The sequence below is a fragment of the Parasteatoda tepidariorum genome, chromosome 5, assembly GCF_982258835.1.
Source record: "Parasteatoda tepidariorum strain Cologne lab strain chromosome 5, Ptep-v5.0, whole genome shotgun sequence".
In the NCBI taxonomy this organism is placed as follows: domain Eukaryota; kingdom Metazoa; phylum Arthropoda; class Arachnida; order Araneae; family Theridiidae; genus Parasteatoda; species Parasteatoda tepidariorum.
Window position 1 is genome coordinate 31971237 of NC_141759.1, and position 27647 is coordinate 31998883.

A 27647-nucleotide genomic window follows, 5' to 3' on the forward strand; every position below is an offset into this window, starting at 1 on the left:
AATAAAATGTTTATAACATTTAGATTTAGATATTAATTTTTATACAGATGTTTATCATCTAAATATTCATTTTTTTTTACCAACAACTTCTAATGAATAATCATCACTTAATTACAGGATTTTTGTTATGTTTATTTTAGTGATTTAATAAAGACATATTAGCCTTTAAAAATAGCTATGTAAAATTATTCGAAATAAGAAAATAGGCAGAATAAAGCACATTAAAATAACTTAATAAAATACTTAAAAATTTTGATGAAATTGATTTGGTATAACTACATTTTGTATTTACTGAAACATCAATTTTCTTTATTTTATTTATAAAGAGTAAAAATATACAATATATTTTTAAATAAGTTACAATTATACTGATTAATTTAATATATTTTTGGAATTTATTATTAAAATATTCTAACGTCTAATAAATAATAAAAAAGTTATACTAAAATGTATTAATACAAAATTTTAGTGATTTTTAATCTTAAAATAAGTTTTAGGATATATTTTTATGGAATATTTTAATTATCACTTTGCAATCAATAAATTATTAAATGGACAATTCTGGTATCAAGAATTAAATTGATTGATTACTGCTTTAAATTAAGAAATTGCCAAAAATTGTAAATGATATTTGAAAATTATTAATGAAATAATAAAACAGACCAATATTAAAACCATGAGAAATCATAATATCATGTGATTAATTTCATGATTTAATTTAATTACAAATAATTTATTGTACTTGAAACATCTAATATGAGCTTCTAATTCATTTAAGTTACATAGTTATCAAATATATTTTTAGTAATTTAAAAAACGATTTAAATTTTACATATGATAAAAATTATTCTAATTTTATGTAATAATAATAATAATTTCATTAAGCAATAGTGATATAACAGATATATCAACTATTAGTAACACTTCAATATAAATAAAGAACAAGATAATTAAATGACACATAAAAATATTTATCAAACAATTCAACAGATTTCTTGTAATTAACAATAAGCAATAAAGAATACATTTTTTTATTTAAGTATTAAATGGGAGTAATAATATTAAAAAATTAAGTGATTCAAGAAAGATTTTAGATTAACAATTAAAAAAAAAAGAAATTCCCTTAAAAAGATTTTTATGTTTACTTACATTAAATTTAAGTTAATTCAATGCATATAAACAAAATTGCCCAAGTTATTGAAATACATAATGATTTACTGATAGTAGCAAATGTTCATCTTAATTCACCCAAATTTGATTCTATTGAAATAGTTTTTTAAACACATAATTTCATTAAATATAATTTGGAATCATAAAATATTTTAGATTAAAAGTTTTACAAAATTTTGCTTAGAGCATGTAAAAATTTGATTTTATGTCACACGAAAATCATTGTTCATAATTCACAAAAACTGTTCTCATCCGGATCTTCATATTATTTTCTGCAGCATTAATCAGTGCAATCTAGATGATTTATATAAGAAAAAAACATTTTCATAAATATTATTATAAACTGAGTACTAGAAAAAAGTTTGTAAATAGCCGATACTTTTTAAAATTATCGATGATATTTTGAAATGTTTATCTCATAATATATATATTTATAATACAAACCATGTGTTATGATAAATGTTGAATGTTTAATATTCATACCCGTATAATATATACGAAAGCGTGAAAGCCTTTTCAGGAAAATTTGTCTGCGCGGATTTTTTTCTGCTATTGCTAAAAATGAAAAAAAAAATTCATTTGTATGTAGTTTTTTCTACCAATGCAAAAGCAATTTAAAATTACCTATCGCGATTCCTATTACAAAGTATTTCGTATTTTTACGATTTATATCAAATATTTCATGAATAATTTAACACTATATAATGCAAAATTTAACATGAATATTTAACAATATATAATATAAAATTTAACACGAATATTTAACAACACATATAATACAAATATTCAATATTTTAATAAATATAAACAAATTAAGGGCAAAAAAGTATATAAGTTTTTTTTTCAACATATAAAATTAGGAAAACTTACAAGGACAAAGTAAAAGGGAGAAAAATAGCAGTATAAGACAAAATATGCTTTTTTTCTAACATTAAAAAATTTAAGAAATTATTTAGTTATGCAAAAATTTAATCTTTTATACACGGATTAAAAATAGTTTCGACTTTAAAATTAAACATATATCTTTTTTCCAGAATTTCCAGTTATCTGAAAAATTTTCCTCACATTATGAGACATTTTTTTCATTTTTCAAGAAGTCTGAAAATTTTTCCCAACTATTTTATGCTATCCAGATTGCTAGACATATATACAACGCTTTTTTAGAATGTTTAATCAATAAACAAATGGTAATAATATTATGACTACTATTACCTTTCCTATGACCCATTTCAATAAAAAATACTGTTATCATTTTTGGATTGAATATTTTCATTCACCAATGAAGCAGCTACAGCAAGTAAATTTAAAGGATCTGCATTAAGTCCTGAAACAAAATGAAGTTATAAAATGGAGAGAAATAAATGTGAAAATAGATTTGCAAAAATTGCTCAGAAATTCATTAAAATATTCGATTAATATTAAACTTATGTGTCTTGGTATATTCAGTCTCTTTAGAAATTGAATTTAAATTATACAGTGTGTGTAGCCAAATCTTTCAACAAAAAATAAGCACCTTTTAAGTACTTTTTAAGCACTCAAAAAATACTTTTAAGCACTATTTACATTAACAAAATGCAAAAAAAAATTTCATACGTGGCGAAAATCGACATGGTAACGGAAAAAAAATCTCATTTTAGAAAAGGGGGAAAAAAACACTGTTTAAAAACATCCAATGAAAAAAGCACCTTTAAAGGCTTTTTAAAAAACGAAAATCGAAAATAAGCACCTTTAAGTACTTTTAAAAAGGCTATGCACCATGTTATGGATTAAAATTTTACTATTTTATTTTACATTTAATTACTATTGATATTAAACATTGAATTTTGACCTCTGGAATAAAATGAAGTCTCTTTAGTCTTTCTGCTCCAACTGCTAAAATAAAATAAAAAATTGAGAAATTCACTAAAAAATTAAATTGATATTACAGAATGAATTTAAACTTATTAAAGTCTCTTTAGTCAAGAAAGACTACAAGTCAAACTGTGAAGAGAAAAAGGAAAAAATCGTTAATAATTTCACTTAACTGATTGATATTGATATCAAATATGGAAATTTAAGATCTTGAACAAAATAAAGTGGAGCCAAAAACACTAAACAAGCTGTAAATAGAAAATATTGGGTTTTGGGACAAAATTAAGTATCTATAACCGAAAATACTACAAGTCAAACAGTAGAAGAAAAAACTAATCATAAATTCACTATAATATTTCCATGATTTAAATATTAAATACATAAAAAAGAAGAAAAAAAAGTTTAGAAATTCACTAAAACTTTTAATATATATATCAATCTTCTTTGAGCCTTGGAATTAACAGTGACATTTTTAATTAATTTTATTTTTAAATCTCGTACTAATTTGCAATGAACATCAAATTTTGAGCCCTAGAAAAAAATAAGCCAAGCACTATCATTTGAAATGTAAAAAAAAAAAAAAAAAAAAATCTCTCGCAGGGTGCATAGGCAAATTATTCAGCTTTCTTTTACACATTGGGACTGAAGAATTTAAATACGAAAAAGAAGATGAAAAATGCTTATTTAACGTTTTGTGAGATTACGCAACTTTAATATCGTTTGCATTAATTAATTAGCATGACGCCTATTCCCTGAATCATAGCATTTCCAGTGTCTGTAAGCACGATAATTGGGCTTTAATAATTCAATTTAATAATTAATTCTTAAGTAATTAGACTTTCTTTATTTTATTTCGAACCTTATACATTAACTCAGGGAAATTTTAATATATGAACGCAATTTATTAACTTGGCATTTCTTTTCCAAACTGTATTCTTTCGACAATTAGTATGAATTCAGCCGGGGTGCCTCAGGGGATAAAGGTGACGCAGCGTGACCCGCGGTGCCAAAGGTGACCTTAGTTGAGGCCAATTCTGTTACCGACTCGCACTGACCATAGTGCTGATGTAAAATATCTTCAGTGCCAGACAAATCATGCGTTAGAATTCCCTTGCTGTCGTGCTAACCGAGAAAGGTTTTCATGTAACGCTTCCTTTTAACGTAATTCGGGTTTGTTTCATGAATAAAGTCCTCCACGACAGCTAGTTTGTCTCAATGCTCGATACAGGAATTTTCTTGTTTTCTGCGTTGCGTTCAAAGTTACGAGGTCACATAGTTTAACATCGATTGTCGTATAATCAGAATGAATTTTAAAAGAAAAACTTACTAAGATTAGAAGTTGATAAAGGTCCTGGGCTCTGCATAAGCGGTAGTGCAGCCTTAACTTTAGCCTCAAAATCATCCTGCGACCATATAGATCGTTTTCTGTCCATTTGTTCAAGAGAATTGTATTTCAGAGCATTACATCCTGTGAAAAATAATAAGTCATAACAAATCAGATAAATATTAGTAAAGATCTGTATACAGACGTTTTGCAAATATTCTTCACATAATTTTATAAATTTCTGAATATAAGAATCTGAATCCTTTTTGAGATGTCGTGTAAAATCAAAATAACTAGAAATCTGTTTTTCTGAAAGATCCCTTTTTGTGAAAAATCTATTCATAATCGTTTGAATCTAAAATTAGCGTCGAATCGGGGTTTTCTTCCATGATTCTGTTTTTACATAAGTTTAGAAAAAAGAGAAATAACCATATCTTACAAAGAATCATAAACTTAAGAACAATAAATACTAGTTGGTAGGGCGTTGGGCTAATGTCCAATAGGTAGTGAGTTTGATCCCCACTGGCCGAAGACACCCCGTGTAGTAAATGGTAACTGGTGTACGTTAAATCTATCGTGTCACGAAGTCCTCTATGTTTCCACAACAAATCATACCTCTGGGGGTACTGAATTGGAGATTGATCGCTCTTTGGTACAGGTCAAAACTACGATTTGAGGCGGAATGAATGGGTCTGCTTCATAAACGGGCGGTGACGTGTGTGTGGCAGAAATCATATTCTTGGCCAGAGATGGCACCAAGGGAAAACAAGAATAGCACCGTCTGCCTTAAGTACGCTTAATTTCACCAAGCAGGCTGCTGAATTGGCAAAGTTGCATTAGAAACAACAATAACAATGAACGTTATAATTACGTTACTTTTTTAAATTACTGAATTTTATTAAGGGTCCATTTGACGAAATGAAAATACCGTGTAAAGTATATTACTCCGATTTTGAGACTTAATAGTAATTTTTTCTAATTCTTAATTAATGAAAATTAAATTAAGTTTCTTGAGACATTTTTACCCCCTTAAACACTTAAAGACATTTACGCCCTTTCATCAAACAAAAGTTAAATTCGATAAATCATAATTTTTATAATAAAATTTGTGAAGGTTAATTCATTACTACGATTACAAATTTGGAGAGAAAGTAGGGCATATCAAAAAGGTTAAGAATTGCACAGCAACCCTAGGCTGAAAATGTTATCATACACCGCAAATGGAGCTTTTATTTTTGGACTGGCTCCTCGTGCGCATTCGAACATGTACTTTTATTTTACTAAATTATCCAAATTTTTAGGTGATTTTATTTTCTAGTTACTATCGTCAAAAATTGTATTTAAAGAAGCACATAAATAGCTTTTCTATCCTTATTTTAATACTTGGCGACGTGACAAGTTAATCGCCAAATCAAATAATGATATAATTAAATATCTGTTTTTGGGATTTTTTTGAATGCTAGCAAAAATGCTTTACTCTTTTCTCCAAGTTTGTAACTGACTTACTTAATCATTCTCTACAGATTATAATAGTACGGAGGAAACATTAAATATTCTGGGACAAAAACGTTGCAATTAATAATGGAGAAGACGCATTTACGTTTAATGGAGAAGAAAACCACGAAAAACCTCCCACGATTAGCCCGATGACTAGGAGATTCCAACCCTCAAACTTCTGTCTACTACTGAGGAGTTTTAGGTCACTACTGTGGTTGATTGAGCCGGAAGCAAAATTCGTATCGACCGACTAACGCTGAGATTTGAACCTGGGTCACTTCATTCCAAACTTAGAATTACTATTTCTAACATTTGTAAAATCTTATTCAGTACCTCACTTACAAACGTGAAAGAAAGGTTGAGTACGTCATACGAATTCTGAATTTCATAGCTACCCATGATCAGATATGTTATACTACGCCGCTAGGGGCGCATCGCTTTGGCTGTCCAAGAAAATTTGTTTCTGGTCATATTTGATAGCAATTTTTTATAATAATTAGTGAAAAGCATAAAATTACGACAGTGTCAACAGTAAAATACTGGTTAAAATGCGCACGAACAACCTCACTTACAAACTTGAAAGAGAGGTTGGGTACGTCATAAGAATTGAGAACTTAATAGCTTCCCATGATCAGATATGTTATCCTACGCCACTAGGGGCGCATCGCCTTTATAACTGGCTGTCCAAGAAAAAAAATTTCTGGTCATATTTGATATTAATTTTTTTTATAATAATTACTGAATAACATAAAATTACGACAATGTCAACAGTAAAATACTGGTTAAAATGCGTACGATAAATGCGTCTAGCGGCGTATGACCTTTCCGACTATGGGTTGCTATGCAACTCTCGATTCGCAACCCTCCCTCAGTTGGCCTCACGGCAAGGGGACTTAAACCTATGACCCGACTTCCAGTAAGGATATTTTACATTAGCACTGTGGTCGGTGCAAGCCAGGTGCAGAATTCGTATCGATCAGTAAAAGCTGGGTTTCGAATCTGGGACAGCTGATTTGGAGGCAAGCGCTCTATCCCCTGCGCCACCGCGACTCTGTAAAGGAGTTTGTATGTAACGTAAGTTAAACATCTTTGCTTACCACTATCGATGAATCCTAATTTCGTCAGAACAAATAAAGCAGAGCAACACTGAGCTTCGCTTGGTGAAAAGAAATATCCAGGAGGTGTAAATTGCTTCTCCACATATGGTATATTTGGTATATACACCTTTTAAAACAAGAACAAATATAAATAATAACAATATAATAGAAGATGTGGGTGAATAAATGATCCAAGTGACATCATCGTGAATTTGAGTTAATTTGCATTAAAATATGTATGATTACAGAGAATGAAAACTAAGCATAGTCATTATTTCTTGATCGCTATTTTCCAATAGCGAAATCTATAAATCATTTATTTAACACGTGTCCCTCACTTTCTTGGTCAGGGGTCTGTCTAGACATTTTGTGAAAGGTGCTGATTTTGTAAAATTGTGAAAAAACTATTCACAATTTGTGAATATAATATAAGCGTTAAGTCACATTCTTTCAACCAAGGTTCTGCTTTTGTGAATTTGTGCAAATAGGGTCCTGTTATTGCAAAGATTGCTAAAAAAAACCTTTTCAAATTGTAAATAGATACGAGATTCTGCTCAATAATTTCTGTTACTAAATTACAGATGCAACATACAAATATTTGATATTTAGCCTATACTGATCAACGCAGAATATTCATTTCGGACGAATAATGGAAACAAAAACACACATTTTTAATAATTTTAATTGACATATTTTAAATAACACAAGTTAGTTATGTATCACTTTTAATGTGTTACGCATTAAGTAAACGTAAACAATTCTTAAATTTATAATATTTCATTTAAAAAATTGCCGGAAATTAATTTTTATTTACATAATATTCTATTAATTAATTTTTTGAATAAATATAAATTGATCAATCATTAATTCACAAAACAAACTATGATTTAATATTAATAAGAACGCGTTTACGATGTTTGTAAAAGTAGAAATATTTTCTTAGAATACTACATTTGGAATTTAAACTTAGGTGTGTTTGGAATTTAAACTTAGGAATTTAAAATTTGTGAAGGGTCCGATAAAAAGATAATTTATTTCGTGAAAGGTCCGTTTTTAAGTTAAAATATTTTGTGAAGGGTCCGTTTTTAAGAAAAGATATTTTGTGAAGGGTTCTTCCCAAATTTCTTCTAAACAGACCCCTGTTGGCGTTTTAATTTGCTGCTAAAAGACAGGTTGTTTTTAATGTAATTCGTCAGCTGCTTCTTGTCAAGTGCACTTGAATCGTTCTTTCACTCAGGGAATGTCACTTAGATCCGTCATCTATTGAGGTCCACGAAACTAAGAGATTTTGCAAATAAAGGGATGTTGTATAGTCTAGTAAAGAAAACTAAAATAAGGACTTTCATGATAAATCTTTATTATTTCAAAAAATGTCACTTTAAACAACTGAGCTCGTTAATTCTTATATCATATTTCAAATATCTATAAACAGTAGTAGAGAAGAAAAAAACTCAAGCGTAGCAGAAAAAAATATACTTTAGTTCTTTAAGTTAGCCATCTAGGAAAATGAATCTATAGTGCCAGTTTAGGAAAATGAATCTATTATATCAGTTTGAAAATTTCACGTAATCCGGAGGTCATAATAGAACATCGAAATAACAGAAAGCTTACTACTTCTAATTATTATCGAACATGCAATATTTGTTGGGTGTATTTTCAGAATCCTAGTGAAAAAATAAACACAAGGGTCGTAAAATAATACAGGGTGCGTAGCCGAATTATTCAATAAGAAATAAGCACTTTCAGGTTGCGTAGCCAAATTATTCAACAAAAAATAAGCACTTTCAGGGTGCGTAACTAAATTATTCAACAAAAAATAAGCACCTTTTGAGCACTTTTCAAGCACTCAAAAAATATTTTTAAGCACTTCAAAAAAATCTAATTAGGCAGAGTTGGAAATTTTTTGACAATCGATGGCTTTATTTTGTTTTAACCGTCATGCAAAAAAAAAAAAATCTTTTGGCATTGTTTTTGACAATTGTCAAAAATCATGAAATTTTGAATCATGTAAAACGAATGGCGTTTTCATACGCTGCGGACTGACTATACGCCGAAATAACATAGTTATAGACAAACTTTCTTACACATCTCTAAAGTAAACAACAATTGAATATTTTTTAAATGAAAGTGCAAAAAGTGTCTATAGAATAAATATGGAATAGTATATAAGGTACGTAAAGAGCATTTTTCTTTATTCTATTATCGATAACATGCGATTTTCGATAATTCGAATTTTCGGTATCTCGAATTTTTTCACCTCTCCCATCAAGTTCGAGATATCGAGGTTTGACTGTAAAAGAAAAATCGCATTTGAAAAAGGGAAAATTAAGCACTTTTTAAAAACACCTAATGAAAAAAAAAGCACCTTTAAGGGCTTTTAAAAAAACGAAAATAAGCACCTTTAAGCACTTTTTAAAAACGCTACGCACCCTGGAATATTTAAGGTTGTTTTTCGAAGGCTCCGTCGTAATATGAAATGGCTTTTTCGCGCGAATAATATGCTATTTTTATTATGCTATTTTTATAACTACTGTGAGTTTGCAACTCTTATTAATGAGACTGTCAGGTCAAGTTTAGCCTATCTAAGGCCAGCTCTGTCAACGCTTATTTTGAAAGTGACGCAAAACGTCAATATAGAGGAAAGGGATATTAATGGTCTTTCCTTAAGGTTATTTTCGACTAAGTCTACGGAAAAAAGTGGTCATAAATAGGGTGGTCGCTACACAGAGGTGGTCTTTCTTGGAGGTTTCACTTCACTACTAAGCAAGAGTCTCAAAACACAATGATCAGGTGTGAGCCAAACGGATTCAAAATACACCGGAAAAAGTAACCCGGAAGTATAGGCAATAAAGAGCTTGCAGTACACCCTAGTGTAGAAAACACCATCTATAAACGAAAAAATATATCGTTCGTCCTGTATTTTTGCAGTCAATCCTAATTCTATAAGAAAACGAATGCTAATTTATGGTATTAATTGGTTATTTTGTGCCAATTCAAAACAACATTGTAAAATTATTTAGGAGTAATTTGTATACATATAAAAATCAACAACAGTTTTATTTTATTTGAAAATGCAATTAGAATTCAATTAAATAAAAAAAAATTCGAATTAGTATTATTAATAATTTAACTAGTTCAAAACAGAAAGAGAAGCCTTCAACAACGGTTTTAAGGACAAAGAAATTGTACTTTGAAAATAGTACTTATTGATAAAAATAAGAATATTATATTTTGTCTAAAGTAAGAACTCCCCTAACCATTAGTCTGGACTTAGCGGTGCCCAGTAACTTTTTTTTTTTTCTTTCCTCCAAGTCCTGGGCATGTACCTAGGTTATGAAATACCCTTAACCATATAGCCCAAGACTTGGCCACTAATCCAGCTCCACTCCAGCCTATATAACATGATATTTAATTTTTTTTTTTTTTTTTACTGAAAGTGTGGAATTTAAAAAGAAATAAGACGAACAAAAAAATATACATGTGAAATAGGAAATTATTGAAAAGAAATGAATCAAATAAATTAATAAGAAGGAAAGAAAAAAAAATAGCGTTAAAAAAAAAAACTAATAGAGATGAAAGTATTACTAGATATAGAGAAATCTTAATAAACAAATGTATATATATCTTTTTAGTAGGGATGTGTATAGACTTGATTGGATTGACGTAGCTCTTTTAGTTCGTGCAAGTAAGTTGTAACTATTTTAACTAGTAAGTACAGTAAACAGTAACTATTTTAAGTAGGGATGTCACTGTTTAGGGCAGCTTTTGGCTCGGATAAACGAGAGGGTGATTTAGGTTTGAAACCACTAGATGGCGCCACGAGATATCAACAAAACTTAAGAATTGAATAAAAAAGAATCTTTCTTCTGTTTAGCTCGGAGTAGAATGTTTTAGAAAGGAACGAAGCTTTTTTTGACGATGCGATTTACTATTATTTCTTTACACTTCATTTTATGTTTATGTTGAGGCATAATTATGTGTTCAAATAAATTTGTTTTATGCCAAGAAAAGTTTAGTGTGAAAATTATTTCACGTTATGGAAATTAAAAGAAAAAAGAACTTGCAAGTTTTACTGGATAGGTATCTTTTTTTCCCGATCTATTGTGTTAGCCCTAGAGTGAATAGAAGCTACCCTATCTGAAATGCGCTATTCTTGTTCCCATAGCAACAGACGGCCTCAGACTTTGTGGCGAGGGGAGTTCTAACCCTAGACAAACTATACTTACTTTCACACTGTGTGTGGCAAATGGATTACTCACAGAAGCTTCGGTAACATGATGATTGTAAACTGGCATTCCCCAGCCGTTAGATAAACAGATATCTGACAACATCTAAATAATAATGAGTAACAGCAACCATAATTATTATTCATATTTCTTTTGCAGAATTAATACTTTTTATTTCGGAATTTGCAGCAATTAGAAATAAGAGCAGTAAATGTTTCTTTTTTTTTTTTAGTTACCTCATTAAAATGCTTCAACCCTTCGCCATTTTGGAATTTATGGTAAATTTTTAATTTACGTTTTCTTGAACTTTTAAAGATGCATTATTAATAGACAGCACATGCTATTTTTTGTACTTAAACTTTTGATGATGCATTATTAATCGACAGCACATATTTCGTGTACTTAAACTGATGCATTATTAATAGACAGCACATGATATTTTCTGTACTTAAACTTTTAATGATGCATTAATAGACAGCACATGATATTTTTTGTACTTAAACTTTTAATGATGCATTATTAATAAACAGCACATGATATTTTTTGTACTTAAACTTTTGATGATGCATTATTAATCGACAGCACATATTTCGTGTACTTAAACTGATGCATTATTAATAGACAGCACATGATATTTTCTGTACTTAAACTTTTAATGATGCATTAATAGACAGCACATGATATTTTTTGTACTTAAACTTTTAATGATGCATTATTAATAAACAGCACATGATATTTTTTGTACTTAAACTTTTAATGATGCATTATTAATAGACAGCACAAACACCTTTTTCAACAGGTAGAAAATAAGGAGGTTAGACGAGGAGAAATAACGTTATATAAATTTCAGAACTTCAATAAAATTTCTTCAAAGCTTAAAAGAAACAAATTAAAGCGATTTGTGGCTTTGGGTAATTTAAAACTAACGTTCCTCAATTTATTTTAAAACCTAATTTTATTGTAGTTTACCGATTTGGATAATCCTGAAAAATTCCTTTTATGTTAATTGCATAAAAACAAAGATAATTATTCAAAATCTAATAGGCAACTGCATACCTCTCAAAATCTGTTAATTGCAGAATTGTTTTGGTATAATTTTGCAAGAAAAAATGAATAGAGAATTTAAAATACCGCATGCTTTCTATCTCTAATTTTTATTGGGTTGTGACAGGGAGCATAGCTAAATCTCTCAACAAAAAATAAGCACCTTTAAAATACTTCTTAAGCACTCAAAAAAATATTTAAGCACTATGTACATTAAGAAAATGCAAAATAATTTTTACATGATCATGATGAAATAACGAGTTTCTGACCAAGAACTCTTTTCTTGATTATATTAGCCACCATGAAAAGATCGACAGATTTTTCGATTTCAGAGGGTGGAAAATGAAGCCTAAAATTGAGAATATTTTGCAAAATGCAGCAGAGGTGCACATGAGAATGCAAGAATCTCACCGAACTGAGCTCAGTATACGCACATGCGGACCCGCAAGTATTTCATTGAACATGTAAAATGATTGGGACACGTACTTTCACATGTACGGACCGACAGTAAGCCGAAATAGATTGATTGTGGTTGAATGAATTGTTAAAACGTTGAATAGAACAATGTGAAAAGCACGCTTTTGCATAATACGTGGCGAAACTCGACATTGTAAAGAAAAGAACTCATTTTCGAAAAGGGAAAATTAAACACTTAAAAACACACTCCCCCTCCCCCAAAAAAAGCGCCTTTAAAGGTTTTTAAAAAACGAAAATAAGCACCTTTAAGCACTTTTTAAAAACGCTATGCTCCATGTGTGACCTTGTGTTCAGCGTGCGAAAAATAGTGTCAAATAGAGTAAATATCCATCAGTTTATTTGTGAAAATTAAATTAAGAAGATTAAAAAAATATTTTGACAGTTGAAATCGGAGAAAAAGGATTATTAAAAACCAAGAATTTCATCTTTTAAATATGCTTATTGAATTAAGCAGGATTTAGTGTGTCTGTATTTCCAATTAAAGCTTTAAAACTGAATAAGTAACAGATTCCAAAACACATAATTGCAGAGATGAAAACCTGGTAACAATAATTTCCAGTTTTTTTTCCCCTCAATTTAGTTGTTATTTTCTTATACATGGAGATTAAAATAACTAGCAGCACTAAAACAAAAAATAAATCATTTTACGCGATTTCATAATTTATTGACAGTTACGAGTTCATTTTCATAAAAGTATAGAAATTAGCTAACATCTGTTTTCTTTTCTTCCTCCCCCCCCTCAATGATAGCTGGTCGAGTAATTTAAACTGGTCGTTTTATGGCTTTACAAAAATCACTCAACTCTGACGTATACCTTATAAAGATATGAAATTCCCCAAATATTGTTTTCCAACTACAGCACTCATTAGAAGACAGTACAGAATCTGTATTGGTACATGAGTTACCTCTCCAAAATATCAAATTTTAATTACTGGAATAATAATGCACAGAATGTATTTATTCAAATGTAAGCCACAAAATAAAATCCCAATGGACTTGTTTTTTTTCCTTCTTTTTTTTCAAATTAACATTTACATAATAGATTACTGTTACTTCACTGTTACTGACACTGTTACTTCTCTGGTTTTCTTTACTCATAAGAGTAATGAGAAGTCTTAAATAGCGACACAAGAATAATTTTGGGAATTATAGACTAGTAGGTTCCAAAAGATGGAGCCATTAAATAAAACTGTTTGACAAATATAAAACTAAGAAGCGCCCATAGATGGCGCCATAAAAATACTTTCAAATTATTTTTTTTATTCTCAAACTAAGCTTTCGTTAACTAAAATTAGAATTTTTCTTATGAAAGTTTACCCGTGTTAAGTCAAATAAAGAAGATATATTCGAGCATTTTTAGCTAGAAATTATTGAAAAAAAGTGTTTTTAAGAAATTTCTAAGAAATATGACGTGCTGCCATCTATTATGTGCTGCCATAATGAATCAAACTCTCTTTAAAAATTTATAATGCACTTGAAATAAATTTGCATTCAAATATGCAGAAATTAAAAGAACAATTAAACAAAACAAAAAAAATATTAACTAAATATTAAACTTACTTAAAACAAAACAAATAGTTAAATCATTTTTCTTTTTAGGTATATGATTTATATTTTAATAGCATATTTTAAAAAAATTAGTAATATCATTTATTTAATATCCAATGCATACTTTTGTTTGAAATATTAATGTATGAACAATAATTTTGTCACTAAAACAATATTTATTGGAGTGTTTGAGAACAACATATTTTTTTTAAAATTAGAAACGATTTATTTTTACACAAATTATTAATTAGTTTTTGTTATTACAATCGAAATTCACAATATAAGATAAAAAAAAAAGAATGAGGAAATTCGTAATGAAAAAATATTGTTAACGATTCCTTTAAAAAACAGAAGAAGTTAAATTTATAAACAATATTTATTATATGAAATTAAAGGGTCTATCCATGTATGCAACATTAATTAATAAAAAAAGGAGTTATAAAATATGGGAGTACATAAGAAAGATAATTTAAGTATGAAATTCGTAACGTATTGTTTGCTATTTCTTTAAAAAATTATGAAATTAAATTAATAAAAAATATTTATCACATGAAATTAAAGTGCCCGACTATAAAAGTTAAATAATAAAAAAAAATAATCTAGTTTGACTGTAATAAAATACAGGAATTTATTCTGATAAGTCTTAATACACCAAATGTCTGAACGAATTTAAGATTAAAGAATACATTTTGGAACTAGTTGTTAAAACATAAGCATAAGGCTAAAGCTTATTGATGTATTCAGAAACATAGAGTTTTCTTTGCAGCGCGATAAAAATACTCTTTAAAATAACTCTCCAGATAAATTGTTAATCAGTACCATCGTACTTGCAATAATATCGCAAGTATTAACGATATTATCGTGTGAATAAATTTATTCTATTTAGGTAATGGAAATATCGGCAAATATAAAAATTATATTAGTCAATTGAAAACATCGATATTTCCTGACAATACAGCGTGATATTAAAATCTTGAATTATAAGAGTGTATCAACTTATTCTAATTTAAATTTTAGAAATGAGAATTTAAATTAATTCAAATAAATAAAACTTTTAAAATAATCAATTAAAAAATAAAGTGGATTTTAAAGAAATTAAAAAAAGACTGTGTCCGACTGTATTGGATGGGCTGCCAACCATTCTCTATTCACAAGCGCTATCCCATTACTGCACGGTGCGGGAGCTTTTGCCTGCTCCGTTTCCGACCTGGGCCGGTTCGCTCCGCCTTAGACGACCTGGTAATTCCGGACTCCTCCGGTTCCACCATATCGACATCGTGCTTAATGCGGACGCCTGATCAACATAGGCGAGCGGAGGACAGAACTCCCAACCTCAAGCCGTCCAACAGCCTAGACCTCCAAGTAGCTGGATTACAAGACCACGCCACCGGTCCCGGTCGACAGTTGAACATTTCGGAAGCTTTAAAAGCTTTGCATCTGAATTTTTGTTCAAGTACTGCCATCTGCTGGTTAGAAATGGAGTTATTATGAAACTATTATATATCTAGAAATTATTACATATAGTAGTGTTCGTGTGCTTCTGGTTTCTTTTCTCTTTATTTGAAATACTGATAGGATCTCATTTTTCGACAAAATTCAATTTTTATTGGAAACTTATAAGTCATATATAATTTTTTTTAGCTTATTACTTAAAGTACAATTTTGATAGACTAACTAATAAAACTTATTTTTTACATCTTTACCTAATTTCAAAAATTATAATTAATAAGGTTAAAATATATACCTCAAGCAATGAAAAAAATATAATAATAATAAGGAAGTATAGGCTAGATATAAAAAAAATTTAATAATGAATACAATTTAAAATAATACTCATCTTGAGACTTAATAGTCATTAATTTTACAACATTAGCTTGGTTTATAAAAACAGTATTTTTTTAAATAATTTTAGGGGAAGGGGAGGAATGCATTCGTCATCTCGCGAAATATGATAAAATCCTAAATTCTGGATATGAAAAAATCCTAAATCCTGAAAAGTACGTCAAAATGATTTTTTTTTTTGTGAACAAATCTTGTTTTCTTTTATAATAAAAAAATAAGCTTGATGTAAAATTTAAAAACTAAAATGATTGCTAAAATAGGGAAATTTAATTTTAATTTTATCTTCATAGATAACCACTTTCTAATGATAGATATAGTATAACCACCTGCACTCGGCAGGCAGTGAACGTAGTACCCCCCGCCCCAAATTTCAATTTAAAAAAAAAACAAAAAAAAAACAATGCAAGTAGTACAAAAACCCATGAAAGAGTCCGTACTGAAATCAATACAAATAACGGAAAAGCTCCAGTTCTGGACATTCTATATTATATTTTTTAACAGATTAATTTAAATCATCTATCAAAATAATAATAAAGTTACAATAACGATTTCAATATTAATTGATTAGTTAAATTAATGATAGTTTTATTATTGTTGTTAATTGTTAATAGTTATTTTTCTTCAACAAACCTGCACAGGATTACTGGTTAACGGGCGAGTTTGTTGAGCTGGAAATTGAAAATCGAACGGTCCAGTGTTCCTAAAAAAAGTAAAATAATATTTCGGTTCAGGAAAAAAATTTATGTATTTAAATTATATCAACAAATGAAAACAAATTCAAAACCGTATTTTAAAAAGAATACATTTTTTTTCCTATTAATTTTGCTTCCAAAATATTTTTAAAAGTGAAAAAAATCTTATTCTGATTATAAGTTGTAAAAAAATTATAACAGAAAATTCTGTTTTTTAAGAGATTAATTGAAATTCGATTTTAACGGAAAAACAGCCAGAATTAACCTGAGCCAAATAACCAATAATTAGCGAACTTTAAAAAATGAAAATAATCGAGATGTGATTCAAATCGCATTAATACAAATCATCATATGTAATTCATTGACATCTTTAAAAATCACCAACAATTCGATTAATAATTCTCATAGAATTAAAGTTCGCTATAATAAGAAGAACAATCACAATATTAGTTTAATAAAAAAAGAAAACAATTTTTCTTTGACAGAAATGTAAAAAGATTGATTTTAAAATTAAAAGCGTTAATTAAATAAAATTTATAAAAAATTTTTTTTAAAAAAAACGGCATTAATTCCGTTATATTGTGAGAACTACGAGTCCTAGAACATAGGACATTCAACCTTCAGTCCTCTTTTTTTATTACAAAAAGTGAATTCCTATTTTTAAAAAAATAAAAATCTCTAATTTATATTTTCAGTCTTCTGCACTCTTACCTAATACCTCCTCAAAAGTGACAGCAATCTCAACTGACATCATCATAATTCTTTAAAATTTACCCTCGCATAGTGTGTTTCTTGCAAAAGAATTTTTCAATTTTTGTTTGATTTCTTTTTGTTTTTCACATTTTATTTATTTTTTCTGTTTAAAGATTAGTTTATTTTTGCCTATTAAAATCTATAGCCCACCCTTTTTTTTATTATCGAAAATTAAGTGTCCCAGAGGACGAAGTTATGGCGGCCTCTGGGACGCGAAATAACTGTTTTTTTTTTTTTTTTTTTTTCCGCGTCTCCTCAACGATTTCTGGCGTAATTCTCGCGCTGCAGCACGTAAGCGAGAGAGAACTAAGTAAGTTTCAGAGCTTAATTAATAATTTTATTAATTTCAGGGTAATATTTTTTGAACTTTTCCTACCTGGTATCATTCGCATTATTTCTATCATACGCTGTTGTTGTTCGCTTATTAAATGGATAAAGCTTGGCCCAAGTAACTTCTACAATCCATCCATTCCACACAAGACCTAAAAAATAATAAAATAAAAATGAAAATTTTATACAAGAATTTATAGTCGACAATTAAGAAAAGGTTTTTACTTCAACTAGTTTTTTTTTAAACATTTGTATTGTTTAATTATGCTTTTGTAATGAAACCTTAAAGGCATATTTTTTGGTACATTATAAAAAATTGTAAGTAAAAATATACGGGGGCAATAAAGTTTGAAATTAATATCAGGGGGCTGTCCAGACATTTTGTGAAAGGTCCGTTTTTGTAAAATTGTGAAAAACTTACTCGTAATTTGTGAATATAAAATAAACGCTAAGTCACATTCTTTCAACCAGGGTCCTGCTTTTGTGAATTTGTGTAAATAGGGTCCTGTTATTGCGAAAAGCTTTTTCAAGTAGTTTTTAATTTGCAAGGATAATCAAGATTATGCTCAACGCTGCAAAATTAATCATTTCGGACGAATAAAGGAAGAAGCGTCTGCGAAGACAAAACTTAGTTCGTTTACATCTGTCTTTCTCTCCCCCCCCCCTGGGAAGGGTTTATTCGATTAACAAAACAATAATTAAAATAAACAAATTTGTAAAGGGTCCGATTAAAAGATAAATTATTTTGTGAAGGGTCCGTTTTTAAGTTAAAATATTTTGTGAAGGGTCCGTTTTTATGAAAAGATATATTGCGAAGGGTCCGTTAACGTACCCAAATTTCTTCTAAACAGACCCCTGGTGCCCGTGATGTGTATTTTTTACCCTTATATTCCCGGCCAAGAATAGAAATATTTAGCGATATCGTCGTAAGAGGTTTTAGATGTCCGACGCACCCCCCCCCCCCCCGACCGTTAAAAAGTACAAAAGTTCGACCGTTGAAAATTTTAAAAAATCATTATATAAAAATAGATCTCTTCGTTTCTCAAGAGGGAGATTGCAACGCATTATTTTGTTGTTGTTGTTGTTGATATAGGCATATTTGTTTAGCTTTAAAAATACTCAGTAATAAATCAAGTTTTTGTTTCAAATATTTGTGGTAATCATTCTTTGACTACAAACGTATTATTTATTTATTTTATTAATATAGGCATATTTGTTTAGCTTTAAAAATACTCAGTAATAAATCAAGTTTTTGTTTCAAATATTTGTGGTAATCATTCTTTGACTACAAACGTATTATTTATTTATTTTATTAATATAGGCATATTTGTTTCGCTTTAAAAATACTCAGTAATAAATCAAGTTTTTGTTTCAAATATTTGTGGTAATCATTCTTTGACTACAAACATATTATTTATTTATTTTATTAATATAGGCATATTTGTTTTGCTTTAAAAATACTCAGTAATAAATCAAGTTTTTGTTTCAAATATTTGTAGTAATTATTCTTTGACTACAAACGTATTGTTTATTTATTTTGTTGATATAGGCATATTTGTTTAGCTTTAAAAATACTCAGTAATAAATCAAGTTTTTGTTTCAAATATTTGTGGTAATCATTCTTTGACTACAAACGTATTATTTATTTATTTTATTGATATAGGCATATTTGTTCAGCTTTAAAAATACTCAGTAATAAATCAAGTTTTTGTTTCAAATATTTGCAGTAATTATTCTTTGACTACAAAAGTATTATTTATTTATTTTGTTGATACAGGCATATTTATTTGTTTAGCTTTAAAAATACTCAGTAATAAATCAAGTTTTTGTTTCAAATATTTGTGTTAATCATTCTTTGACTACAAACGTATTATTTATTTATTTTATTGATATAGGCATATTTGTTTCGCTTTAAAAATACTCAGTAATAAATCAAGTTTTTGTTTCAAATATTTGTGTTAATCATTCTTTGACTACAAACGTATTATTTATTTATTTTGTTGATATAGGCATCTTTGTTTAGCTTTAAAAATACTCACTAATAAATCAAGTTTTTGTTTCAAATATTTGCAGTAATTATTCTTTGACTACAAAAGTATTATTTATTTATTTTGTTGATACAGGCATATTTATTTGTTTAGCTTTAAAAATACTCAGTAATAAATCAAGTTTTTGTTTCAAATATTTGTGTTAATCATTCTTTGACTACAAACGTATTATTTATTTATTTTATTGATATAGGCATATTTGTTTAGCTTTAAAAATACTCAGTAATAAATCAAGTTTTTGTTTCAAATATTTGTGTTAATCATTCTTTGACTACAAACGTATTATTTATTTATTTTGTTGATATAGGCATCTTTGTTTAGCTTTAAAAATACTCACTAATAAATCAAGTTTTTGTTTCAAATATTTGTAGTAATAATTTTTTGACAACAAACGTATTATTTATTTATTTTGTTGATATCGGCATATATGTTTAGCTTTTAAAATATTCAGTAATAAATCAAGTTTTTGTTTCATATATTTTCAGTAATCATTCTATGACTGCAAACGCTAATGTACTAGGAATTTACAAAACTACTACAATCAATGCCTCCATAAAACTTGGAAACCTTGCTTCTTCTATAAAACTGGTACCGTGACCAGCATGCGAACCAGGGTTATTGTGAACACAACGCAATGTACTAACCACAGCTATTATTTAATATGAAAATTAATTAACTGAAGTTGACGCCAGTAGACTTACCGTTTACTTTTGCTAAAACACATTCGGCATCCCTACGAATGAAATAATGAATGAAGGCGGAATTTTTTATCCTTCTGATTCGTTCAATACCAAAGACACCATTTGCCGAAAATATTTCAAACAAAACTTCATTTTTAACCTTAGCAGGGATGCTTTTAACATACAGAATCTGAAAGCAAAACACAATTATCAGACATACAGTATTAATAAGTTTCACATTATTAATGCAGAAAAAACATAAGTTTATAGAAGTATTTCAGTTCACGTGATCTACCCATATATTTTATCCCAGAAGCCATCCCTTCTAAATTTTTTTTTCGACGTCAGAACGTAGCCTTAAAGAAAAATTAAACGGACTTTTCACAAAATACTTTACCTTAAAAACCAGGGTTGGCAGGTTTTTGACATGTGACAGTTTTTGACGGTTTAAACCGTCACGTCAAAAACCTCAGTGTCAAAAATGTCAAAAACCTATATTCATATGCGAAATTTAATTAATACATAAAATTTATATATTTTTTATAAAGGATAGTGTTTCTAAATATGTTCTAGAAAAAATAAATTTAAAATTTGAAGAAACACTTATATTTTGAATAGTAACCAAAATCTTGTACTTTTGAAAGCTCACATCTTTTGCAATATTATGTATTCATTTTCATGTGTTATTGAAAATCTGCAGTGATATTATTAAGAAATTTATTTATAACCAAATTTAGTGTATAGTATAGATTATACTAAAAATTAGACATTTTTAAAGATAAACATTAGCAGTTTTGTACATTAGACATCTTTTTAACATAAGACAATACAAATTTAGGTGCTTTCTGTTAAATACACAGAGTAGTTAGTGTCGATTTACAGTATATTCAGCCTATTCATTTACTATGCTGAAAATTTAGTTTATCCAAATACTTGTGAATTTCATTTTGCTGAATACTATATAGTTTTGTTGAATATCTAAATATTCAGCTGTTGAATAATTACTTCTTGCTTTCAAGATATGCATTATTTGTATTCTTAATACAAGTGGAGAGAAAAAAATTAAGAGGTAAAAATTGTTTTAAAATGATAAGTGTAATAATTATAAATAAATATAATAAACAATATGAATTATATTTATCATTATTCACAAATATAACTACTTTTAAATTCAAATTAACATACTGGATAATAAAGATATTCGGTATAACATTAAAAAAATTTTTTATACACTTGTATCAAGTTTGTATTTATACAACATAACTTGTAAGTTCCTTATAAATATTAGTTATATGTTCCTTATATGTCAAAAATGCATAGTAATAAACTTTTAATTTTCTTAAGTATCAAAAAAAAAAAAATTTTTTTTCAAAATATAAATATTTAAAAAAAAATTTTGGAAAATTTTTCTGCACATGCATTTGAATATAAATTTCTGAGATTTTAAATCTGTTATTTTACCTTAATTTTAATTAAAATATATTTTAAAACCTGCTGATTACCTATAGTATAATTAAATTTCAATATAATGCATGGCAACTGTTGGTAGTTTTGAAGTTTATATATTTTCTCGGCAAACTTCAGTTTTTGACGGTTTAAACCAGTATTATACCCTTGTCATGTCAAAAACCACTTTTTGACGTCAAAAACCCAACCCTGTTAAAAACAGAGCCATTTTCATTTAAAAAATGAACGTTTCTCAATCTTCTTAATAAATAATTAATTATAAAAACTCCATTAAAATCATTAATTTATAATTTCAAAACTCTCCAACTCCTTGAAAGACATGGTATTAATGCTGTTTTCCCGCATAAAAACGGGACCCTAGCAGACAGTCTGATTCTTAACTCATTTTAGATTCAGAAAATTATGCATACAGGTTGCGCAGCCAAATTATTCAACAAAAAATAAGCACCTTCTAAGCACTTTTCAAGCACTCAAAAAATATTTTTAAGCAAAAATGTCATAATTAGGCAGGGTTGGAAAGTTTTCGGCAATTAACGGTTTTATCTTGTTTTAATCGTCTCATGTATAAAAAAAAAAAAAAAAAAAAAAAAAAAAAAAACCATTTGGCAGTGTTTGTGACAATTGTCAAAAATCATGAAATTTTGAATGTAAAACGAATGTTGTTTTGAAACGCTACGGACTGACAATACGCCGAAATAGATTGTGGTTGAATGAATTGTGAAAATGTTGAATGGAACACTGCGAAAAGCTTGCTTTTTTTCTAAAGGACGATCCAGCCTTTTTTACAGGGTTCTTAGCGTTTTTAAAAAGTGCTTAAAGTTGCTTATTTTCGATTTTCGTTTTTTAAAAGCCAAGGTGCTTTTTTCATTGGGTGTTTTTAAAAATTGCTTAATTTTCCCTAAAGGGAAAATTAAGCACTTTTTGGGAAAATTAAGCACTTCCCAAAAAGTGCTTAATTTTCCCAATTTGTTTTTAAAAATTGCTTAATTTTCCCTAAAGGGAAAATTAAGCACTTTTTGGGAAAATTAAGCACTTTTTAAAAACACCCAATGAAAAAAGCACCTTGGCTTTTAAAAAACGAAAATCGAAAATAAGCAACTTTAAGCACTTTTTAAAAACGCTAAGAACCCTGTAAAAAAGGCTGGATCGTCCTTCAGAAAAATATTTAATTATCTCTTTCATTAATTTTAAACAAACGTTAGGTTCAATTGTTAAATATTAAGAAAAAGTAAAATTTATAAGCCATAAACAATTACAGCGATCTGCTACTTTTGTTCGATGCTTTTGCTTTGTGATTGTGAACTCAAAAATTAACTTTTAATCAATTAGCATTGGACAGACTCCGGCTGCTCTAAGTAACTCAAAAATCTTGGGATCAGATCTTAATCATAACTTAGATCTTAATCAGATCAGATCGTAACCAACCACAAAATCTTAACAACAGGACCCCATTTAAATAAATTTAGAAAATTAAAAGTAACTTTGTTACACTAAAAAAAAAAAAAAAAAAAAAAAACTAGATCGTAACTGAAATAAGTAGATGATAAATAATTAGCAGTAACAAAAAATTGTAACTGACCGACAATGGTCCAAATTGTAATTAACTACCACTGGGCAATAAAGAATATTTATTTATTAGACAATAAACAAAGAATAATTATTTATTAGACATTAAACAAGTAAAAATTTCTTTTAGCTCTAATTTAAAATGGTTCTAATAAAAAATCTCGATTTAAATCTCGAACAAATAATCTTTAGATAAAAAATAAAATAATAAAACTTAAAATAATAATAAATCCATTAATTTATAATGGAGCTAAAATAAATATTATGATCCAACCGAATTCATAACTACAAAGACACTAGTATAAAAAACAATTTCCGCAACTACAAGGGTACTAACTAATACTAATAAAAAAGTTCCATAGCTACAGGTAGCAAAAGGCTAATATCAACAAAAAAAATTACATTTATAAATTTCTTGAATTAACTTCTAAATAAATTTATTGAATTAACTGCTTACACTAACAAAAATATACAGCTACTAAGTGGCTAAAGAATGTTTTTTTTTTTAAAGGTTCCTAATTTAAAAAAAAGTATCTAATTTACATTACAAGATAAAATTTAAAAAATTTCGGCTAAACATTAAACATTCCTAAGAGAGAGCTAGAATGAAGTTCCATGGCTATAAGTTTGCTAATTTAAAAAGAAGTCCCACTGATATGAAAGATGCTGATACCAAAAAAAAGTTGCACAACTGCAAGAGTGCTTAGATTAAATACAAGATAGTTACACAGCAACGAAGGGGCTAATTAATATTATAAAAAGTTCCAATCCATATTAGAAAGGTGCTAATATTAAGATAAATTACAAAGCTACAATACAAGGATGCTAAAATTAAAAAATAGTTCCACCATTACAAAAATTCTATAACTGAAACTTGCTATGAAATTTGAAAATGCTATAACTTGCTCCACAGCCATAAAAAAGCTATAAATAAAAATAAGTTTTACAGCTCCAAGGGTACTAATATTATTATCAATAAAATCACAGCTACAAGGATTCTAATATTAAAAAAATAATTCCTCAGTTCGAAGCGCTGTAGCTACAAAGGAGTTAAAGCTGTACAGCTTATGGTATTACAGAAAGTTCCATAGCTGCAAGGTTGCTAATCTTTAACAGAAATAGAGTTATAAAAGAGAATTTAAAAAACTATAATTTGATGACTTCTATTAATTAAAGTAACAATTATTTCTGACATTTTACACTTTTGATTTAACACACCAATATGTTTCAGGGGGGGGGGATCGATTTTTCATTATTATCTAATTTTTGAATACGTGTTTTAGGCAATGTAACAGCTAAAATTAATGAAACAAAAAAAATTGAATTACTTTTAAAAACGTCTTATGTTAATATCCCGAATTAGGTCGTTTCGGATTCCCAAAAATAATGGTTACTAAAACATATTACCAGGGGTCTGCTTAGAAGTAATTTGGGTCCGTTAATGGACCCTTCACAAAATATCTTCTCATAAAAACGGACACTTCACAAAATATTTTAACTTAAAAACGGACCCTTCACAAAATGATTTGTCTTTTAATCGGACCCTTCACAAATTTGTTTATCTTCATATTTATTTTGTTAATCGAATAAACCCTTTCCAGGGCAGAAAATAAGAAAGATGGATGTAAACGAATTAAGTTTTGTCTTCGGCAGACGATTCTTCCATTATTCGTCCGAAATTAATATTCTGCGTTCAGCAATATAGGTTAAATACCAAATATTTGTATGTTGCATCTCTAATTAAGAAGCAGCAATTGTTGGTTATTTTTTAAAATTTAATTTTTTTAATTATAATTTTACAGTGTTGAGCATAATCTTGTATGTCTTTACAATTTAAAAACTCCTTGAAAAAAATTTTTTTTGCAATAACGGACCCTATTTGCACAAATTCATAAAAGCGGACCCTGGTTGAAAGAATGTGAGTAATTTTTTCACAATTTCACGAAAAACGGACCTTTCACAAAATGTCTGGACAGACTCCTGATTACGTAATAAAAAGAAAAGTCGCAATTATAATTTAAAAAAAATTGCCGTGACCAGGATTCGAACCTGGGTTATTGCGGCCACAACGCAATGTACTAACCACTATACGATCACGGCTCATGATTCGAACCATTCTAATTACTATTAGCAGGATTTGATTAAGAAGCAAAATAAAATAATTGGAGCGAGACTTGTTCAAGGGTTCTTCCAATAGTTGTGATTTTAATTCAGAGATGGCAGCACTAAAAAAAACTCAAACATTTTATGGCATAAACTGGGGGAAGAAGAAAAAAAACTTCAAATTTTCACGTTTGAAACTTCAAGTAATGGAATTTTTAAATTAAGTTAAAGTATGGTGCGTTTGCTATGAAACATTCGGAAGTACGAATGCATTTGAAAATGTGAAACTTTCGTTGCAATTCTTCGAAGGATTTATTTAACGATTTAAAATAAAGCGTTATGATGAATATTTTGTAAAAAATTTTAAACCTACCATTTTTATAATCATCAACTTTAATAACTGCTACGGCTGTGTTAAAGCTTCACTTTGAGTTTAATTAGGGGTGGTGTTCTTCAAGAAAGAAAAATAATTAACATTGAGTTTTTTTTCTATTAAAAAAGAGCTATAGTTTAATCAAATCAAAGATTTAATTTTAAACCCGGGTTTTTGAGCAGAATTATATCTTATGTTTTGTAATAACACCTATTTTAATTACACATCTTCTGCGAATATCAACAAAACACCTATTTTAATTACACATCTTCTGCGAATATCAACAATCTATATAAACAATTATCACCATTAAAATTATTAGGATATTTTAAAATAATGGTGAATAATTTAATTTTGAAAACTAAAAATTCCTCAATCAGCTGCTACCTCACATTTTGGATAATTTCGTCAAAACGGTCAAAAGTGCGAAAAAACACATTTTTGACCACTTCCAACTTTAGGGACCAATGATTCCTAGCAGACTTCTAGAGAAAAGTCCTTTTTTTATGAAATATTTATGCCTAATTTTGTGATTTTGAGAAAATTGGTTCTTAATTTTGTGAAAAAGCAGGAAATTCAATAGTTCGAACCTTGCGTTTAGTGTCCGTTTTTGTGAAAAATGAAATAAAGTCCTGTTCTTCTCGAAAAAATAAAAAATAAATTATAACTTTAAAACTAAGAATCATAGACATCATTGGCAACGTTTGCCAAAAGAACAATTTTTCAAGATAAAATGCTATGTGAAGTCTGTTTAATCTTCCAAAATGAAACCAAATTTCCAAAATGAAACAAATAAAAAAAAATCACATTTTAGTGGTAGAATCACAGCAACATAGTCGTAGAAAGTTCCATGTTTCTTGCAGAAACGTTCTCCATTGAGAAACAAAAATGTTATTATTTTTACAAGCTAAAGTTAATGTGCTTAGCGTTTCAGATTCCTATAAATAATGGCTACTAAAAACACTTTCTTAGCAAAAAGTCACAATTATATCCATTAAAAAGAATTGCCGTGACCAGGATTCGAACCTGGGTTATTGCGGCCACAACGCAATGTACTAACCACTATACGATCACGGCTCATGATCATAAATCATTCTAATTTTCATTAGCTGTATTGATTAAGAAACAAAACGAAGTAATTGGAGCGGAACTTGTTCCAAGTGTTTATAAATAATTATGAATTTAATTCAAAGATGGCAGCACTAAAAAATTTTATTGAGAAATTAAATATAAACGTTAATAGTTTTGTCCTGTAAATTTTAAGTGAACGAAGGTTCTGTTGTTATACAAAACGCGTTTATCCGAATAACTTTTTTCGCAATAACCGCAAAAATTTTTTATAATTGCCATTTTTATAAGCATATAATTTTAAAACTGCCGTGGCTGTTTTAAATCTTCACTTTGAGTTAAAGAGGGCTTTTCAAAATTCTTTCATTTTCTTTAAAAATAAAATAAAACAAAGTAAAAAAAAAAGCCATAGTTTAAGTATAAACTACTGAAAGTTTTATTTTCAAACCAGTGGCCAAGGAACAGAATTTTATTTTATTTTTTGTAATAAG

At 28.4% G+C, this 27647-nt stretch overlaps 1 protein-coding gene and 3 non-coding genes across 4 annotated transcripts in view; all 4 read right to left on the minus strand.

The window, feature by feature from the left end:
* Positions 1–516: 516 nt before the first annotated feature.
* The window catches only part of LOC107440959 (putative RNA-binding protein 46), a 40313-nt gene continuing 13182 nt past the window's right edge, over positions 517–27647 (minus strand). The window contains exons 2-9 of the mRNA XM_087162728.1: positions 20601–20775; positions 17898–18003; positions 16707–16776; positions 11166–11270; positions 6940–7066; positions 4349–4489; positions 2383–2494; positions 517–1464 (exon numbers count right to left, since the gene is read on the minus strand). Of these exons, the coding sequence (XP_087018854.1) occupies positions 2400–2494; positions 4349–4489; positions 6940–7066; positions 11166–11270; positions 16707–16776; positions 17898–18003; positions 20601–20775 (819 nt within the window). The 3' untranslated portion in view covers positions 517–1464; positions 2383–2399. The remainder of the gene's footprint in view (positions 1465–2382; positions 2495–4348; positions 4490–6939; positions 7067–11165; positions 11271–16706; positions 16777–17897; positions 18004–20600; positions 20776–27647) is intronic.
* LOC147808903 (signal recognition particle RNA) lies at positions 15335–15632 on the minus strand. Its single transcript, XR_015434443.1, has one exon.
* Positions 25641–25712, minus strand: TRNAH-GUG (transfer RNA histidin (anticodon GUG)). Its single transcript has one exon. It is a non-coding gene; the product is annotated as a tRNA-His (tRNA).
* Positions 27094–27165, minus strand: TRNAH-GUG (transfer RNA histidin (anticodon GUG)). The gene has a single exon. It is a non-coding gene; the product is annotated as a tRNA-His (tRNA).